The sequence below is a fragment of the Gopherus flavomarginatus genome, chromosome 3 (genome assembly GCF_025201925.1).
Source record: "Gopherus flavomarginatus isolate rGopFla2 chromosome 3, rGopFla2.mat.asm, whole genome shotgun sequence".
NCBI lineage: Eukaryota > Metazoa > Chordata > Testudines > Testudinidae > Gopherus > Gopherus flavomarginatus.
In genome coordinates this window covers 166,416,331-166,437,642 of record NC_066619.1, presented here as the reverse complement: position 1 = coordinate 166,437,642, position 21,312 = coordinate 166,416,331, and the positions used below count along the sequence as shown (strand labels likewise).

The following is a 21,312-nucleotide window of genomic DNA, read 5'->3' as shown; positions in this document are numbered from 1 at the left end:
CCTCCATATCTGATCCTATTACTCAGCTACAGGGTCTAGGAGACAAGAGAGCTGCTGACTAAAATGCAATACCCTTTCCCAGATGGAAAATTGATTTTTAGGAGCTGAACCAGTACCACTTCACTTCAGATCCCCAAAACTAAGCAGGAACCTCAGGAAACAGTACTGGAAATCCTCTTGATGGCACTTTTCCTCCTAAGTCAGAACTGCATGATGCCTCCATTCCCCAACTTCAGTGCAAGTAGCAGGGTGATCTTTTTTTTAAAAAAAAAGTATATAAAACTAAACTCCTAGCCATTTCTGACTATTAAAGATCCCACTAGATGGTCTACAAAGCGGGTTTGTGCCCTGGCCAAATTCCAATTTGGGTAATTGAAGTTACTGAATAATTCTATCTTAAAATGCCCCAGCAATGTCAATTCAATACAGTATATGTGCTGAGTGAAGTGCTTTGGGGCTCTTTGGGAATGAATGGTGCTACATAATATTTAGCTACTGAATAGTAAAATGACACTGGAATGTAGTCATAATTCTGTCACGAGTAATTTGTTTGAAAAAAGATTCAAATCTTGGCAAGAATTTCTTCTCTTGGCCATTGAGAAGAAAATGACAAGTTCATCAGCTAGACTTGATATCAAACCACGTTTAACAACATAGTAGTAGTTACATTTTCCACTCCCAGCGTGCATGTACCCCATACACATGAAACATGGAGGTTACTTACTGTAACTGGAAGTTCAAAGTGTTTGGTTCCTATCTATATTCTCCATGCAGGTATGCATGAGCACCATGCACCTCAATCCAGAGATTTTAACCATCAGTGTCCATTGGCCCACAAATGCACAGTTGATCTCTCCTCCCGAGTGAGGATATAAGAGGCAGCATGGGTCGATGCCCCCTCAGTTCCTCTTCTTCCTGAGAATCCAACCAGATCTGAAGCAGGAGGGATGGAGGGCAAGTAGTGGAAAACAGATCGGGATCGCACATCTCAAAGAACTTCTAGTTCCAATAATCAGAGGGGTAGCCATGTTAGTCTGGATCTGTAAAAGCAGCGAAGAGTCCTGTGGCACCTTATAGACTAACAGATGTTTTGCTGCTTTTATAGTTCCAGTAAGCAACCTCTGCTTCTTGAGTGCTGTTCCCTATCTGTATTTCACATACGGGTGATTGGCAAGCAGGGCTCAGACTTGAGGTGGATGCAAGGAAGCTGGCAGCAAAGATGCATGCAGTATTGCAGATCCCACCGCTACATCTGCAGCAAAGGCCTGGACTAGTGCATATCGTGTAGCAAACATGCATGTGGAGTTTAGGTGGCTGCTTTGCGTATGTGCTGCATAGGGACCTCCTGCCAGGATGCTACCATGGTAGCCTGCGCTCTTGTGGAGTGGGCCGTTATATTGTTGGGAGGCACAATGTGAGCTAGCCTGTAGCACTAGATAATATACACTTCTACCCTGTTATAACGCCACCCGTTATAACACAAATTTGGATATAATGCAGTAAAGCAGCGCTCTGGGGGAGTGGGGCTGCGCGCTCTGGGGGAGTGGGGCTGCGCACTCTGGCAGATCAAATCAAGTTCGATATAACACAGTTTCACCTATAACGCGCTAAGATTTTTTGGTTTCCGAGGACAGCGTTATATCGGGATAGAGGTGTAGCTAGAAAATCACTCAAATCTTTTAAGACATTATAGCTTGACCATGAGCTCACTCTGCTATTGCGGTGAAGATTCTTGGAGACTTTGATGGATTTGGGACTTTGCAAGTGAATAGCAAGTGCATGCCAGAAACTGAGGGAGTGGTCTTCTCTTCAGAAGTAGTGTGTGGTTTTGGAAAAATGACAGATAAATGAATGCACAGGGTAAGGTGAAATTTGGAGATGACTCTGTAGAGAAGTTTAGGGCAAAGGTGAAGGCTACCTTGTCCTTCGGACATACCATAAAGGTAGGGTCTGCCATGAGGGCTCCCACTTTGCTGAACCTCCTGGCTGAAGTGATGGCCACCTGAAATACCACCTTCATGGATAGGTGGGACACAGAACATGTTGCTAAGGGTTCAAATGGAGGTCTAATAAGTTTTGACGGCATGAGTTTAAAATGCCCAGTGGTGCTGGTTTAATGACTTGCAAAAAGGCCTCGATGGGGCACTTCGTGATTTGTACCATAGATGGGTTGTAAAGACAAAGCACCTGTCTACTGGAGGAAGGAAGGCACTAATGGCTGTCTGCGAGGTTCACTTGTAATGAGCTGATCGAGAGACCAGATTTCCTTGGAGACAAGAGGTAAACTAAAACAATCTAGATGCTTGAAGAGACTGGGTAAGAATGACTGTGCTGTATCCAGGCAAAGAAATGCCTCTATTTAGCTACATAGCATGTCCTAGTCAAATCTTTTCTATTCTGGATAAGTGTAGTCTGAATGGGAGTTAAACAAGAGTGCTCTGCTTCCGACACCCATCCAAACGCCAGGCCGTAAAGGTGAAGAGAGCCCAGGATGGGGTGTTCGACTCTGCCCCTGCCCTACATCAGGAGTTCTGAAGGGATGGAGCTTGATTTGGAGGGTAGGCTGATATTGACAGAAGCTTTGGGAACCAAAACCAAAGCCATACTGCTTCAGACAAGAGGGACTCCGGCTTTGTCATGACTATTCTTTCTTAGGACCTGTGGAAGCAGGAGATGGGAGGAAAGGCATATCTGAAACGGTTTGTCTATGATAACAGAGTGCCGCCTTGGGAGTTGCAGCCCGTGGCTTCCCACTAGATGATCTACAAAATGGGTTTGTGCCCTGGCCAAATTCCAATTTGGGTAACTGAGGTTACTGAATAATTCTATCTTAAAATGCCCCAGCAATGTCAATTCGATATAGTATTATTCTTCACTTCCTCTCAAGATGCTGAGGAACAAAGACCAATACCCACGGGCAGTATACGTATAGAGACCAGCAACTGAAGAAGATTCTCACCCTGCATGTCCATGTGCCCCTGAGGACATAGAGGACAGAGCAGGTCCAACTGTCCCTCACTTTCTTTGCCAATACAGAATCCTAGATGAACAAGACTCCACAGAAGTGGTGTAGGGAGTTCCAGTGCGGAAAAACTACAGTTCCTGTAGGGTAAATAACTGTTCTTTCTTCAAGTGATTCTTTACATAGCTTCCATTTTTGGTGATGAACAAACAGTTGTCCATTTGTGTGGAGGTGAGCACGAGGACAGAAACCGCAGTACAGCCCTACCAAACAAGCATCTGATCTGGAATCTTTCACCAGTGAGTAGACACTTGTGTATGTCTGGACCAAGTTTCATGTAGCTGCCCCACAGATTTCAGAAATTGGGATATTCTTCCAACAGGACGGAGAGACTGCCTGAGCTCCAGAGATGGCTAGGTGGTTCTAACTTGGCTAACTCATAACACATCTTTATTCAGGTTAGAGGCCCACTTACGTAACCTCTGAGAACACAGCCTGATCCTTAACCCTCTCTGCAAAGGCCACTAATGTCAAGGTGTGCTTCTGAATGGATTTGTCCTATCGATGTAAAAAGAGACTGCATATTGTAGTATATTTGTGAAGTTTAGCTTCCTCTGAGGTTGGATGAGGCTTGACAAAAAATACCGGGAAATAATAAATTGGTTTGTGTGGAATTCTGAAACAATTAGGACGAGGCCTGCCTTTGAGCCTGTCCTTATGAAACACTGTATAAAGGGTATCCATCATGAAGAGCTGAATGGTCCCTATTCTTCGAGTCAGTGTCAACTGCCAGTAAAAAGGAAGTCTTCATAGATAAACAGTGAAAGGAACAGGTTAAGAGTTCAAAAGGGTGTCCCATTAAGTCAGATAACCGTATACTGAAGTCTCAAGAAGGAGGGGGCTTCTTAGATTGGAGGAAACAAATGAAATGAGACCTCTGAAGAATCTAGAAACTGTAGGGTGGGGAACATATGGTCTCATCATGAACTGCAGGATGATTTGCATATATTGTAGCTAAGCGTTCTCCCTCTGGAGCTGACAGACCGTCCCAAAAGTTGTTGTTGATGTTAGTAGGTAGTCCAGAATAGCAGAAACAAAGGGAGACAGATGACACTGCGCTGCTCACATAGAAAATAAATAGTTTCTATTTTGTTAAATAGATCAGCCTGGGTATTTCTTGCACTACTGTCTGCTGGCGCTGACTGAAGATGACTCTCCTGAGTTAGACCTATGATGGGTTTTTTGGGGTGACGGGGAGATAGGGAATCTTAATCTGGAGGGCTACTTTATTTGCTGCTTATTGTAGGCATACTAGAAGACATTACCCTGACTAGTGATTGATTAGTGTAGTCTAAAGTTATATAACTAAAACTACCCAGAATGCTCATGCTATGTATATAGGACATGCGCCTAATCACACATCTGCAGCTTCTTTGGACACCGCACTGAATCCTACCACCGTGTTCAGCTTTGTTACGGATACAGCATGATGTGATGTTCAACATACAATTTTAAAACTGCTCCAAACGCCACTAATACTAGAAGCTGTTGCTTGAAACAATCGTCAAATGTTACAAACCTGCTATTAATAGCAAATGAATATGGACAGACTTCTTCTACCTTTTATTTCCTAAGACAGACATCCACTTTTATGAAGGGCAAATTTGCTGCTTAAAAGTATGAAATACATTTTAACACTGCTGTATGCATGCATTTCATGTTAGTAAAAACGAGAACCACCTTTCCTCTCAGAAAGACATTGAATTACTTTCATTGTGTGACAAATAGGCACTTTTGAAAATTCCACTTAGTCTAGATCTGCATCTTTAGGCTCCTAAATACCTTTATAAATCTAGCCCGAATTGTTTTTAGACTGTGAAGTGTCAGGAATTTCACTTACCAAGGACACACAAAGCTTCAGATACACAGAATGCAACCAGGAAATAGAATTAGTGACTGAGTATAAAATATGCCTTGAAATGGTTCAAGTTTTGTTCTGTTTCTTAAATGCATGATTACTTTTATCCTGAGGAGTTGTGCTTGTCAGAGAAAGGTTGCTGGTCTTAACTTCAGTGAGTAAGTTTAGGCTCAGGGAGACCTTGAAGGTTTCCATTTTGTAAAATATATGCCCGAGAAAAAGAAGATCCAATCTCTGCTGCAATGCTGTTGTAACCATGCCTAGATCTCTTTCATCTGTTGGTTTTGCATTACTACTTTCTTCAAAAGACTTCTGGGTAACACATGCTATCTAAAACCATAGGTGAGCTTACGTCAGGTTTAAAGGGCAGATCTCAAACAAAACCTGTAATATAATCTCCGGTCAAGCTTGAGATACCTTGGCGGCTGTTAACATTTCAATCAAATCATGAAATGCAGCCTCTTCATTATTTCTTAACACAGTGACATGTATACCTATACTGCCCCGGCAGACAAACTCAGATGGTTTAAAAAAAAACAAAATAAAATAAAAAACATTTAGAAATGGCAGAAATTCTACGTTTTCCCCCCTCAGTGTTTTAATAACCAAACAGCATTTAGACACAGACACTCTAAAGGACAGCAGGATAAGTAAAACATGACATAACGAAAGCCAGAAAGCCTCACCTCTTATGCTACTTTTACCCCAGCCTTTGTTATATTTTTATTGGAAAAAGATAGTGACCTGAGATGTAGCTCCCAAGGAAGCTGGCTACATTTAAGGCAACCTAAGAGCTGGTCTACACTACGGGGGAAAATCGATCTTAGATACGCAACTTCAGCTACGTGAATAGAAGTATCCAAGATCGAATTACTCACCGTCCTCACGGCGCGGGATCTATGTCCATGGCTCCCCCTGTCGATTCCGCAACTCCGTTCAGGTTGGTGGAGTTATGGAATCGATATAAGCGCGTTTGGGGATCAATATATCGCGTCTAGATGAGACGCGATATATCGATCCCCGAGCAATCGATTGCTTCCCGCTGATACGGCAGGTAGTGAAGATGTACCCTAAGCCTGGTTCTCCTAAAACAATCTACCCCCAAACTCTACAGCAGGACAATAGGCTAAAGGTGATTATGGTCACCGTCTGCATAGAACTTCTCTACAGTTAGCAGATCACTTTGAATTAGGATGAAGGAAGCTTTCTGTTTTGTTTTTTTTACTTTATTGTCCATGGAATTAGGTGTTGATTATTCAACCTAATGCTTTACTGCACCAGCCACTCTCTTGTGCCTGCTAGCACACAGAATGAAGTTGCTTTCATACAAATGGAAAACCTCATTTTAACAGCCTAGCTGGGATTCACACTAATACAGACTTTTGATCTGACAGAATCAGTTTGTATGGCTCTTAGAATTGTCAAATGTTAATAGGAACATTGTCAAGGCTTAACGATGTAAAGCTGAGGGTATGGCTACATTTGGAATTTCAAAGCGCTGCCCCGGCAGCGCTTTGAAGTGTGAGTGTAGTCAGAGTGGCAGCGCTGGGAGAGAGCTCTCCCAGCGCTGCATGTAAATCACATCCCTTACGGGTGTAGCGTGCAGCGCTGGGAGCCGTGCTCCCAGCGCTGCTGCCCTGATTACACTGACGCTTTACAGCGCTGTATCTTGCAGCGCTCAGGGGGGTGTTTTTTCACACCCCAGTTGCAGCGCTGTAAAGTGTGAGTGTAGCCAAGGCCTAACACTTACACACGCAGCCCTCCCTCCACTATATAGATGTTTCGAATACTTGAAATTCTTAGAAAATGCTTGAATACAACAAAGCAAAAAAACCCATCAGAAGCCCTGAACTCATGAGCAACAAAGACAATATGCAATGGATTTCAAAAAAGAAATCAGGCTGTGTTTCTGCTTTGTATCATCAACATACAATACTAATTTTTCAAGGGATACTAATCTTCGTAAATATATGAATATACTGTAAGAAAGCTGATTTAATTCATCCTTATACATCTTTCTTGCTCCATGCTTATATGGCACCCATCACCCCTCTTCCCCCCCCCCCCCCCCGCAATCCATCCCAAGCATTACAAGTACATTAACGCTGCAGTAGTGGGATTTTGCAATGAAATTCCTATCAACATATTGAAATTGACTGTCCTACTGCTGAAAAGCCAAGTATTGAAATGGATCTCCGCAAGTCAAATAAACCAATCATCTGGTGGAAACAAGCACTAGTACACTGGGAAAGAATTCATAACTTAGACAAATATTTCATGTGACATGTCACTATTTAATACACATAGGTACCATATTCATACCAATGCTTGCTACAATTGCATGATGATCTGAAGGCATAACTTCAAGAGGATATTTTTAAGACAGCTAATTTAAAGAAAAAAATTAGTAGAAATATAGACTGACTTAAATTTAAATAAACCGTAACTGTGTCAGTAATATCCTGCAGCCTTAAGAAGATCCTTACTCTGTGATAGTGCTACAAATGAGGATAGAAGTGACAGTGTACTGCCATCATGAGGATCTTTGGTAGTACTGCTTGTTCAAACCAGAATATATTGGTGTCTTTATTAAACAGACAATAATATGACCATATGTTCCAAAGACCCCATTATAAAACATCCAGCATTAACACCATATGTTCTCTCCCCATTTTTACATTGGGCTCATTGAGATTTATCTTCCAGCCTGTATGGATTTTTTTCGAAAAAGGAAACTCCCTTAATAGTAGGGTTAAAAAAAAAAAAAGATACTTAATGGCTCAAGTTCCATCAGAAGAGCAAGAGAGAAAACCCATTTCATTCTTACAAGGAAGCGGATGGTTATAATTTGATGAATAAAAACTTCCCTGGTTATTTTCAAATGAATGTTCAAGTACAGCCTGGGGCCAAAGATAATCTCAGTTTGGGAAGAAGTGTAATTAAAAAAGTTTATAATATCTCAATATACTACACATGTCATTACCACAGAATGAAGATGAATTTTCATGTGGTATATTTCTTAGAACAAATACTTATTTCAAATAAACACCTTTTCTACTGGATCACACCACTGTCTTGCTCTTTTTTTTTTTTTTTTTTTTTTTTTTAAGAAGGATCATGAGTGTATTCTCCACAAGAAAGCTCTCTCAGCATTGGTGCACATGGATAAAATTTACTAAACTTTCATATTGTCCTTACAGGAACCAACCTTTAAAAACTGCACTACAAAAACTAAAAAAATTGCATATTCTCTTTTTGGTACCAAAGGTAACAAATCAGAAATACCAAACACTTAACAAGTTCCGCATAATGCTGACGAAAGATTCTCAAAATAAATAAAATCCAGCTGGGAGAAGGCATAGTGGCAACATGCCACATGTATGTTTCTTCTTCACAGACAAAATATATCTTCATACATCTTACACACACCTGGGAAATTTCCACTTATAATATTTTAAATATCTTTTATCTGACTTTAATAAACAAACTAAGGACCTGTTTCAACTTTTACTCATAAGAAGAAAATCAATTACATAGATGGGACATTCACAAAAAAGATAAAAGGGTCAGGCCCACAAGTACATTTAAAATCGAACTGGCCTAAAAAGTAACAGCAATGAATATTGTTAAATGACAACATTGGATGAGCAATCCAAATTATTTAATCTGAATTTAAATATTGCTTTAAATTCTTATAGTCAAATAAACTTGACTATTTTAGTAAGGTGTCTAAAGTTCTTTAAGTGAATAAGAAAGGCTTCTTTAAAGTTACCTGCTTGGTTTGAAGGTTGCCAACCCGAGTATTTGACAGCACTCTGAGGTCCAGTTGGTTTAAAGGCTGTAGCAGATGTGATATTAGCTGCAGCTGGTCTGGTGTCAGTTTTGTCTGGACTTATGGGCATGCTCCTCACTGAGGCAGCAGCATAAGCAACAGGCTGTGAAGCCTCCAGGGAATCACTGTTCAGGAGACAAAAAGAGTATTTCTTACCCAAACAGGAACACACATATACCGTCACCTCAGTCAGACCCAGATGTGAGGGGTTTTTCATTCATACTGAAGCATGAGTTGCATGAGCAGTTTTATCATAATCATATCTGAAATTACTTTCTTATGCAAAAAGTCATAGATTAGTCCCAAATCCTACAAAACTTGCCCTCAAGACCCCGATTAAAATCAAAACTAATTTAAAAACTAAGCCCACCTATCTTTTTTCTTCTCCACTGTGTAAAATCTCTCTTACTGAGAGTTTTGGGTTTTTTTGGACTACTGCATATTTAGAAACAAATGTTCCTGCTAAGGCGTGTTAAATACTTCCTTAAAGCTATTTTCTTAAAATTTTTGCAAATAGTCAACATAAAAATCTCTTTTACAGCATCTTTTCTAAAGGGGTAGAATCCTCTACATTAAACTCAGCATGACATTAAGACTATTCCATTACTGACCTTTAAAATATATTAACATTTTCTTCTTGGATAGTGGGTAAGTGTCCATATGTCCATAAAAATGTCAGCACAAAAATGACTGACACATGTAAGTGATGGGCAACAACATTCCCATATCTGACTATTTTAGTATTTGAAAAGAGCTCTAGTGGTTTCATACCAGCATGCACGTAATATTTTATATTGCCTTTTTAAAGAAGTTTAAAGCTGTTTCTATGTCTTAAGGTATGTACAGTTCTGCTATTTAAAAAAATATATATATATTTTACCCTTTGACAACTGTCATTAATTGGAATTCACATGCATTTTAAGTGCCCACTAATTAAGCTACTGGAAGAAAATGCTTCATTTCTGATTTCCACAAACTGTTTGAAAGTACAAGCATCTCAAAGATTTGTGCAGGGTTACTTGTTTTAAAAAGCCTAGTATTTATCTTTGAAAAATATTTTCGTAAGAAACCTTTAAAATAATGCTGTACTTGCTAATGAAAATAATAGAATCACAGACTTTAAGGTCAGAAGGGACCATTATGATCATCTAGTCTGACCTCCTGCACAATGCAAGCCACCCACCCACTCCTCTAACAAACCTGTTTCTGAGCCATTCAAGTCCTCAAATCATGGTTTAAAGACTTCAAGGTGCAGAGAACCTTCCAGCAAGTGCCCGTGCCCCACGCTGAAGAGGAAGGCGAAACCCCCCCAGGGCTTCTGCCAATCTGCCCTGGAGGAAAATTCCTTCCCAACCCCAAATATGGCAATCAGCTAAACCCTAAGCACATGGGCAAGACTCACTAGCCAGACACCCAGGAAAGAATTCTCTGTAGTAACTCAGATCCCACCCCATCTAACATCCTATCACAAGCCATTGGGCATATTTACCGTTAGCAGTCAAAGACAAATTTATTGCCAAAAATTAGGCTATTCCATTATACCATCCCCTCCATAAACTTATCAAGCTCAGTCTTGAAGCCAGATATGTCTTCTGCCCCAATACTCCCCTTCGAAGACTGTTCCAGAACTTCACTCCTCTGATCGTTAGAAACCTTCATCTAATTTCAAGTCTAAACTTCCTAGTGTCCAGTTTATATCCATTTGTTCTTGTGTCCACATTGGTACTAAGCTTAAATAATTCCTCTCCCTCCCTAATATTTATCCCTCTGATATATTTATAAAGAGCAATCATATCCCCCCTTAACCTTCTTCTGGTTAGGCTAAACAAGCCAAGCTCTTTGAGTCTCCTTTCATAAGACAGGTTTTCCATTCCTCGGATCATCCTAGTAGCCCGTCTCTGTACCTGTTTCAGTTTGAATTCATCCTTCTTAAACATGGGAGACCAGAACTGCACACAGTATTCCAGATGAGGTCTCACCAGTGCCTTGTATAACGGTACTAACACCTCCTTATCTTTGCTGGAAATACCTTGTCTGATGCATCTTAAAACTGCATTAGCTTTTTTAACGGCCATATCACATTGGCAGCTCATAGTCATCCTGTGATCAACCAATACTCCAAGGTCCTTCTCCTTCTCTGTTACTTGCAACTGATGCCTCCCCAGCTTATAACAACAGTTCTTGTTATTAATCCCTAAATGCACTTTTCACTATTAAATTTCATCCTATTACTATTACTCCAGTTTACAAGGTCATCCAGATCTCCCTGTACAATATCCCGGTACTTCTCTGTATTGGCAATACCTCCCAGCTTCGTGTCAGCCGCAAACTTTATTAGCACATACCCATTTTTTCTGCCAAGGTCAGCAATAAAAAGATTAAATAAGATTGATCCCAAAACTGATCCCTGAGGAACTCCACTAGTAACCTCCCTCCAGTGTGACAATTCACCTTTCAGTATGATCCATTGTAGTCTCCTCTTTAACCAGTTCCTTATCCACCTTTCAATTTTCATATTGATCCCCATCTTTTCCAATTTAGCTAATAATGCCCCATGTGGAACCATATCAAATGCCTTACTGAAATCGAGGTAAATTAGATCCACTGCATTTCCTTTGTCTAAAAGATCTTTGTCTAAAAGAAGGAGATCAGATTGGTTTGGCATGATCTACCTTTTGTAAAACCATGTTGTATTTTGTCCCAATTACCATTGATCTCAATGTCCTTGACTACTTTTTTCTTCAAAATTTTTTCCAAGACCTTGCGTACTACTTATGTCAAACTGACAGGCCTGTAATTGCCCAGATCACATTTTTTCCCTTTCTTAAAGATAGGAACTATATTAGCAATTCTCCAGGTGTATGGTACAGTTTACAGATTCATTAAAAATTCTTGCTAATGGGCTTGCAATTTCATGTGCCAGTTCCTTTAATATTCTTGGATGAAGATTATCTGGGCCCTCTGATTTCGTCCCATTAAGCTGTTCGAGTTTGGCTTCTACCTCAGATGTGGTAATATCTACCTCCATATCTTCATTCCCATTTGTCATCCTTCCATTATCCCTAAGCTCCTCATTAGCCTCATTAAAGACTGAGGCAAAGTATTTGTTTAGATATTGGGCCATGCCTAGATTATCCTTAACCTCCACTCCGTCCTCAGTGTTTAGCGGTCCCACTTTGTAAATGAATAGAACTACAAAAAGCAAGAAACACTAACTATTTCTGTAACACAAAGACATGGTAGAACACATCAACTGAGCCAAAACTACATCCATATTTCGTCCCTCCTTGAAATCAGAAATGCTAACACCTTTGAAATCCTATAAACTTTATCTCTATGGGAGTTTACAACTCCACAGCACATGTGGATGGACTGCCATGTACTGAAACAGAGCTATGGTATTAGCATATGATACCAAATTTGTGTAGTAAAAATCTCTGATACTTTTTAGTGAAAACTAGATAATACATGTGCAGAATGATGACTTGCCTATTAAAAAAAAGTGAATTTCAATACTCTCAAGAGCTATCCCTCATTATGAACTAGTGAGCTCGCCTTCTGTTTGCCAGTGAAGTGTCAATATTTCATGTGCCTAAGACCGTTCTTGTGGATTCATGACAAATCCACAAACAAGGAAATTCAGACTTCAGTTAAAACCAAATCCTCAATTCATCTCATTGTATTTACAGCCGCTATTGGAATTACACAAACCTTTAATTATAAGAATAGTTGTGATCAGCTGCCATAGTGACTGATTTATGATTGTAGTGTATGTGCAGTGACAGACTAAGCATAAAAAGTAAGCCCCCATGTTCTATAGCGTTAATATGTATGTCAAAAAAATTGTTGGAGGCACAAATCCATAGATTACTGATTCTTTAGAAGCTTAGAATACACATCCTTTCAACAACAGACTTTAAGGAGGTGTTAAGTATCTGTAGTATCAAAGTCTGTGAAGACCATTAAAAAGGACATGGTACAACAAGTAGCACATCTACTGATGAGGATCAGACACTCAGGCCTTGTTTTCACTATGAAAAAAGGTCTATTCCTAACTTGAGGTAAAATCCTAGTGAAGAAAGCCAATTTGTAGTTTTTACAAAAATGAGTTGGTTGAGTTAAACCCTGGGCTCCCCCCAGGCCTTAAAATTTGACCTGCTGACTTGCAAAAAAGTGACAAACTGCCTCGTCCTCAGTAGGCTTTTACCTCAGGTTATCCAAGTAAACTCAGAACACATATTTTGTCATAGCACAGATGAGGCCTAAGGAGAAGGCCTGCTCTGGCACCTTTAGGGTGGGTGAAAGGGCCAGAGTGGCATAAAGGAACAGCTGGGGGAGAATTTTCCTGGGACAAGCACTGTGGAAAACAGTTGTAAAGATGTCTTCCAATGACTCTCTCACAAGTCCTGGCATAGATGGAGCGTCAAGGGAATGGATAAAAAGGTGAGAGCTATGTCACAGTCTGGACCGCAGTATGCATCAATATGGAGATTTTGAGCAATGGTGCCATCCATAGTGTAGCCAGGATAGGCTGCTGTAAGTTAAATAGCCCCTCAGCGCTGTCCCAATTATGCCAAAGAGTATCTATAAGCCCTGGAACAATCCAGCATTGAGAGTACAAAGGAGGCTTAAAGCCACTCTAGCGTGCCCTTCTCCTCCTCCCCCTCCCCTCCTTAAAAGTACAGCACAGTCTCTCATCCCAAGAGCACACCACAACAATGACCTGGATTCTACAACTGACTTCTGATGGGTGTCCAACTCATTCAAGGTCCCCATTCTGATAGTTAAAACTTTTCAACATCTTGGACCAGACTAACAATTCTCCATTCACTACCCTCCCCAGACCACTGGGTTCTCGTGTTTACAGTGATTTAGGATAACTCAGGAACTGGAGACAAAGGCACTTTCACTGCTCAGTCCCATGCTGTGAAAATTCCCATCAGAGAAGGTAAGCATATTCTGCAGTTTAATCATTTTTAAAGGCCAGTGGGGTGGGGGAGGGGAGGAAATAACTCTTTATAATAGCCTGTCTTCACTTTCTGTGGCAGAGAATGACAGGAGAAATAGGGAGTCCAGTCATACACCAGGACAGCATGAGCATAGCTTGTATCTGCTTACATTCTTATACTGACTCTTAAATACTGCATTCCATGCATCCTAATACTATGATGAAGCACATTTATACTTCAGTGCTAACTTTTTTCTGTTATTTAATCTCAGTGATCATCTGACCTTAATGCCACAATTTGTCTTTCTTTAGAAAGATCCTGTAACAGCAAAAGCAAAATGACCTTCAAAACAGCAGATTATTTTTCCAGGCAGTGTCACGGTTAAAATGTTACTGATTTTGATTTTCTGTTTTCATTGTATGTTTATGAGAAATTTGAAGTCCAAACACTGATGACATGCTTGTTTATTTGGACGTTATTTGGTTTGCAATTCATTAACATGGTACATGCCTAAGGGCTGGTCTACACTGAAAACTTATCGGCACAGCTACGTCTCTCAGTATTGTGAAAAACCCACACCCTTGAGATGTGTAGCTATGGCTACCTAACCTCCAATGTAGACAGTGCTATGTCAACAGAAGAATTCTTCCTTTGACCTAGCTATCACCTCTCGGGGAGGTGGATTGACTACAGTGATGGAAGAACCCTTCCTGTTACTGTTGTGTTGTAAGTGTAGACATTGCCTATGTTTTTTGGGTTTTGTGAACGTAGCCTCCCTTTCTGTGTGTGTGATTACCTATTGGTGTAAATGTTATCTGAATGTCTAAGCACCTGATTGCATCAAGACATCAGGCAGATGCAATCAGGTGCTTAGACATTCAAGTAACATTGTCAAACGTCAAATGTCCAAACGTCAAATAACATCGTCAAACGTCAAATAACAAATGTCAAACGGTGCTGCAAAAGAACTGTGGTTTCACAAAGAAAAGGGAAGTGAGGTTACGGCCCTGTTTTAATAAATAAATAAATAAATAAATCAAGCACTAATATAGTAATAACTTAGGCTGTGATCCAAAACGCACTGAAATCAATGGCAGTCTTTTCATTGACTTTTATGGGTTTTGGCTCAGGCCCCTCAGATATAAGTAAACTTACTCCCACAAAGGCCTCAAAAATGCAAGTTATTCAGCAAAGCTGACAGTAATTTGTTTTTCTGCTCCCTTGGTTCTTCCAAGTTTTTCCCACAGCAGTAGTTTTACACCATGTTCATCTGGTCCTAAAAACTCAGTCAATATAGAAACTAGTCTTACAAGTGCTAATGTTCCCCACAAATCCCTTTCTGAATTGAGTCCATGATTCAGTCAGAGATTGATTAATGGGGTTGTGTATTTAGGGAAGACTGAGGACTTCCCAAATGAGTGTGCTCAAAAACACATCTCCTAGACTTCCAAGTTGATTTGATATACCCACCATCACAGCCACTCAGGCAAGAGTCCCATTATATATTGAGGATTTTCTCAGGAGACTTATTTTCTTCTTCCATTAACAAAAATTGAAGCAGTTTCCTTTCCCTCCACTCCAAAAACCAATCACCAACTGACAAACCACCTTTAAGGTAAAATATGTTCCCTCATACAAGAGCACATGTAAGAAAATCTTACTGAATTAACAACTTCCTTTGCACAAAGTCAGCTTTGTTTTTAAAAAATTAGCAAGATGGAGCCAGATTCTGAGAGGCTATCAATACGGTCCATTGACTTGCATTCATTCTAGCCAACTTACACCATTGGAGAATCTGGCTCAAAAATGGAAAAAGCAACTTCCCAAAGTATAAGCACCAGATGTTGAAAACATGGCAGCTTGCTGTATTATAATATCCTATTTTTTTAAAAAAAATTGTATGGGATGACAGAGGTAAACCCAGTGGACAATTGCAGTCTTTAAGGCTGCTTTCAGCTGCAGCTTTATTTGGTTGGGCCAACAATTGATTTATTTTTGTTTATATAATGATACAAGTCATCTTTAACCATACTAAACTTGAAATATGTACAGAAGTGTAATTTGGAATGCCTAAAGCACTTCGCTATTTCCGTCCTAAGTTAAATATCTGCGATTGTAGTGATCTGAAGCTATAGATTATGCCTGTGACTAATTGATTCAGATTTTCAGATGTTTTTATTAAAGCTTCAGCTCCTGGAGTCATGGAATTAAGTGAGACTCCCAGATTTCATTTAAAACCAAAAAGCAAATAAAAAGAGCCCAATACTATTTTTTTTAAAGAAAATCTCTTGTTTTTAAGCCAGTGTTCTAATTTTTGAATGCTCAGAGTCCACAATACTCTGCTCCAGATGTAACCAAGGAAGAAACTTAACAAGAGAAAAGTTCCAAGCCAATGGTTTCAGCAGCCCTTGAGATGGAACTCTGCCACCTCTTCCTGCTTCTTCTGTCTGTTCCTAACAGATAGGAGTTGAATATATTCCTTTACATACTAAGGGCGTGTCTTCACTACCAGCGTAAGTCAACCTAAGTTATGCCACTCCAACTATGTGGATAATGTAGCTGGAGTCGATGTAGCTTAAGTCAACTTACCCCAGCGTCTTCACTTCGCTGCATCAACAGGAGACGCTCACTCGTCCACTTAACTTAATCTTCTCAGGGAGCTGGAGTACTGAGGTCGACCAGAGAGTGCTCTGCGGTTGACTTAGTGGGTCTTCACTAGACCCACTAAGTTGACCCCTGCTGCATTGATTATAGCAGCGTCCATCTTCCCATAGTGAAAACCAGCCCTAAGAACTTTCAAAAATTTAATTGACAGGCTGCTGCTATCTGAGAACCTCCATTAGAAGGTTCCCCACCTACAGGTAGTATCAGAGAGTGAAGGAGTTATAGCCTACCTTTCCCCATGAAGGACTTGGTGCTACTCACTGAGGGCCCCTAAAAAAGGAGATTTCAGGAAATGCTCTCTCTCTATATATATCAGAGGGGTAGCCGTGTCAGTCTGGTAAAAGCAGCAAAGAGTCCTGTGGCACCTTAAAGACTAACAGACATACTGGAGCATAAGCTTTCGTGGGTGAATCATTTCTGCCTCCCAAATGCAAGCAACAAAGCAGTGTTGGGGCATCCTCAGAGAAGTTTCTAGCAACATTTGATTTAGAAGTCTGATTTTTACACCACTCTCCTCTTTCTTGTTGTAACTTTAGTCCCTTTTGAAGATTTCAAATGGGACTAAAGTTACAAGGCGAAAGAGGAGAGAGGGAGAAAACTACTACAGTGCATGACATTGTCAAAAACTTGGCCATAATCGATACAAAGTTTCATTTCAGCAGTTAATACTAAGGTTACACTTGAGAATATTCTTCTAGCAATGTTAGATTTAGATGTCTGATTTGATTCCTTTAAGAATAAATTAGACTTACTATCTGTAAAAATGTTTGATCTGGAGAAAATAATACAATAGGCAGAAAAAAGTACTAATGAAATTCAAGAAAAATTAATAGTGGTGGAGGCTAACAAAAAAGAACACTAACCTGCTTATTCAGTGTACTAATTAAAAATACAAATGTATTGAGTATAGCAATGATGAAGTCCATTTTTTTTAAACCAAGATTTATAACACGAGTGCCTCTGAGTTCTCCCAACAATGTTCAGGGTGAAGAGCTGTATAATTCTATGCCAAAGCCTTAAAGTTTTGCCAATTTTAATCCTTTTTGATTTTTTGTTTAAATAGAGCTCCTGTTCCTTTTCAGAATAGAAAGCTTCACGTATTTCTAGAAATAACTAAAACCACATTGGCTGAAAGAAGATACTGCTTTTAAGAACTGATGTTTTTTATCTTGTTAAGTCTATGGGAGAGATTTTCAAAAGTGCCTAGCGGATTTAGAGCACAAGTCCTATTGACTTTCTGAGACTAGTGCTCCTAAAATCCTTTAGGTATTTAATTAATAGTTAAGGAAAATAAATTAATTTAAAAAAAAGACATTCCAGGTTGGATGGGTGAACAGGCTGGTGTTCAGGGGGAAAAAAAGGATGGTTATTATCAAGTTAAGTTCAAGATCTCTGTCCAATAGCCTGGGCACTTAAAACTAGAGATTAAGACAGAGGTTGACTCTCCGTTACTCTGGCACAATGAAACTTTCTTCCATAAGGATAAAGCTCTTCTGTGCTGAGACCGTGTAATTAACTCCCGCCAGGACGAAGAGTCATCACAAATCTTTCACTTGAAGTGCAAGATACACTTCTTAGACTTGTCTTCTCTATGCAAATCAGAATAGGATGTACACTGAAAACAAAACTAAATGAGCAACTAAACTCCTACCAAAACAAAACACTACCCTGCTGCACAGTTCTCATCTAGGGAAGAGAATGAGCAAGAGAACAAAACACATGACAGATGTTAGTCATGTTGCTTAAAATACTGCTAAAAGGCACCCAGGAAATTATGGTATCTGAGAGTGATCTAAAAACCTGAATGGAACAGAATAAAATGATGATAAGTGAAGTGTGAGATAAGTACTATTTCTCCCAAATTGCTTTTGGATCCTTACTGTAAATTAAGATTAGGAGAATGAAGACCAAACTGAACACGTGTCAGAAGTTGCTATCTAATTTAGGTGCTTAACTTAATGCTGAGAAGTATGAATAAAACTGAAATGTATAGTGGACAGACTGACAAGCTTAACTGAAAAATAAAGAGAAATAAGCTCACAATGCTTATGGAATCCACTGAAGAGTGCAGGCCTGGCAGTTGGAAGTTGCATGCGCATTAGAGATACATATTTTGAAGATGATTCTTAAGTCTGATTTCTTGTTGTAAAAAGCATGAGCTGTGCCCCTATATGAGGTATGAATGTGTCATGTGTTTGTATAACTTTTAATGCTAATAAGCTGGTAAATGTAAGGTAGAACTTCACATGCTTCCCTGCACAAGCTACCAAGGCTTGACTCAACTTCCAGAAATTATGTATTACAAGCCCGCAGGGAGAAGTGACCAAAAACCTACACAGTACAATGTTCCTTTCACTGGATGTCATTTAGTGGGGATTAACTGTTTTAATAATCTACTGCTGTTTCCCCTCAACTCTGATTACAGAAATAAGAAGCCAGTTGATTTACCTGTAAACACACTAACTCAAAGCACCCGTGACTTAGGCTTTCCTTATTACGTGTGTAACTAGGAATGCCTCAGTCTGGTACACACCAGTTTTCCGCAGGGGGCAGCCAATAAAATCATTCGGACTTCCACAGAACTGAAACAAAACTGTATTTAGACAGACATGTTATTGCTCCCTGGTGTTTCCAGCAGCTAGAGATATTTTCAGAGCCATGAAGAAATGGAAGTTTCTAATGCTTCAGAAGCTCTTTTGGAATGCATGGAACTGCCGTGTAACAGTCACAAATACTGAAAATGTCCTAAATTAAAATATCTTGTTAGCAGCTGATAAGGGTGCACATGGCTTTTTGTTTTTAACTAACAACAAAAATCAACTTTCTTGCTACTTCTTAGGAAAGGTGACAAGTTTCTTGATGAATGGGAGCTTTGAAGGAGATATTCTTCTAAAATATGAAAATTTCAGATAGATTTGTATCGTTCCCCCCCCCAATTTCCAGTACCATTTGTTCTCTCTTCCACTTGACATACATCCCATCCTCTCCTTTACTGTGCACCGTACAATTTTTTTAAAAAATTTATTACTTTGTGTGCAGTTAAACCAGCTTGCTAAGTGTTATTTTCTACAAGCAAAGTGTACTTCTAAGTGACTGCTTAGGTAGCCTTCTGGAAATCTCAGGTTTCTGCATTAAAACCATTACATTTTAATCAAGTGAGTTAGGAATCAAAGCATCCTTTTTGAGAAGATCAGAGTAGAAATATATAGCTACTTAATTTCAGTTCAAGAAATTGTTCTGTGCTAAGGTTCCTAATTTCTTTGATAAGCTAGGAATGACAGGGAATTGCATCACTTAGGGAGAACAGCGGTAGATTACAGAAAATTGATTTTAGTTTTCAGTGAAAATTAATTCCATGCTTATAGCAACCAACAGAGAAGTAATGTTATATAATATGCCTTGAACGAACATCCGGGATCGATACATTTGCTTGACCACGTTGTTTCAGACTTGGAGATTGGATGTGAACAGCCATCACCACCATCTTCATTGAAAAGACAACCACACTAAACTTCACCTTCAGAATAGAATATTTTGCTAGCACCATTCTGTATGAATGGTATTTTAACCCCATCTCCTAGCCTAGAAGCAGTGTCTTTTCAGAAACAGCTCCCAGCAGTCTTGAGCAAATTTGTACAAAGAAGGGGTTATGGAAAGTTTAAGCATCAGTCTGCAAATGTCTTCACCATATGACCTGGCAATCTGTGTAGTTAATTTCCCTGAAGAATACGAAAACCCTTATGACAAAGTGGGGGAAGTTATAGAAACATCAAAAAAATGGGGCACCTCATCTTTTCTGGAGCCTCACAAATCCAAATGGAACATGACAGCCTTGATTCAGTTTCATTACTTCTAAACCCAAATGGTTTAATAAAGACATAAATCTTCCATTGTATTAAATCTTACCACATAATAGTTCAATATGAATCTCAGGCAGAACAAGACTGTGCTGCATACAAACAGATGTTCGAATAAACTGCTCATACAATTTTACTAAAGATTTGTACTTATAGGAATGCTCATCTTACACTAGAGATGGAGAGCAAGAAAGAGGCTCTTTAATCTGACGTTTTCATGGTAAATTTGCAATGTCAATGTCGGGAGGCATTATTTTACCTTTTTATAAACTGAAGGGCAGATCATTGTAGTGACTCACCCAAAGCCACCTAGCAAGAAAACGGGATAGTTGAGAATATCCCCAAGAATCCTGACTCTCAATCACTTGTTGCAACTATGCACCTACAAGATCAATAGATCATTTGCAATATCATGGGAAACATGTATTTACTGAAAGTATATGCAACCATAAAGAAGGGACTTTCACTTCAATTGATTCAGCACTCTTGATTAAATGCCAGTATCCCAACTCTTGTCTTAGCTGTCCAAAGTTAGTCCTACTGTTTTCTCTACAGAACACCTATAACACATTGTGTCAAAGCTAGCAGATGGCCTACTAGACAGAAAATGGGAAACCTGCATTTACTGTTCATTGCACATCTCCATAAAAAACACATGCAATTAATTGTATAGATAGGCTGCATCACTGAGTTCAAACTGCTTTTCTTTGGCGAGCGAAGGGAATCTGGAGGATAAAGTCCATGTTCCAGAATATCTGGAAATGTCCATTACATCCTAACCTAGAGACATCAAATAGATAAGGGAATGAATTTATTTAGTACATTTTTAATTGCTGGACCAAATTCACTCGCACAACCTCCATATGTCCTAACTACATTTTCTATCTGCTTCTTGTTTAAACAACATGGCTGTTTTAGCCCAGGATGGATCTCTAATTTGGATAGCTAGTCACCTCCTTGAATTTTTTTCATCAAAGTAAGCTTTGTTGTCCTCTTCCACCAGCCCACCCTCTTCCCCCGCCCCGGAAATGTGATAATCTTCTATATAGTGACACCATTGCAACTTTAAAGGAAAAAATATGCAACAAGTTTTTTCAGCTAAAATTCTGGCTTAAATATGCAATTTTTGG

At 39.5% G+C, this 21,312-nt stretch overlaps 1 protein-coding gene across 5 annotated transcripts in view; it reads right to left on the bottom strand.

Annotated features, from left to right (window-relative positions):
* Nucleotides 1-21,312, bottom strand: part of PDLIM5 (PDZ and LIM domain 5) — a 188,558-nt gene that overhangs the window by 26,181 nt on the left and 141,065 nt on the right. For all 5 annotated transcript variants that reach the window (XM_050944022.1, XM_050944023.1, XM_050944024.1 and 2 more), the window contains one exon: nt 8,653-8,837. In XM_050944022.1, the coding sequence (XP_050799979.1) occupies nt 8,653-8,837 (185 nt within the window). The remainder of the gene's footprint in view (nt 1-8,652; nt 8,838-21,312) is intronic.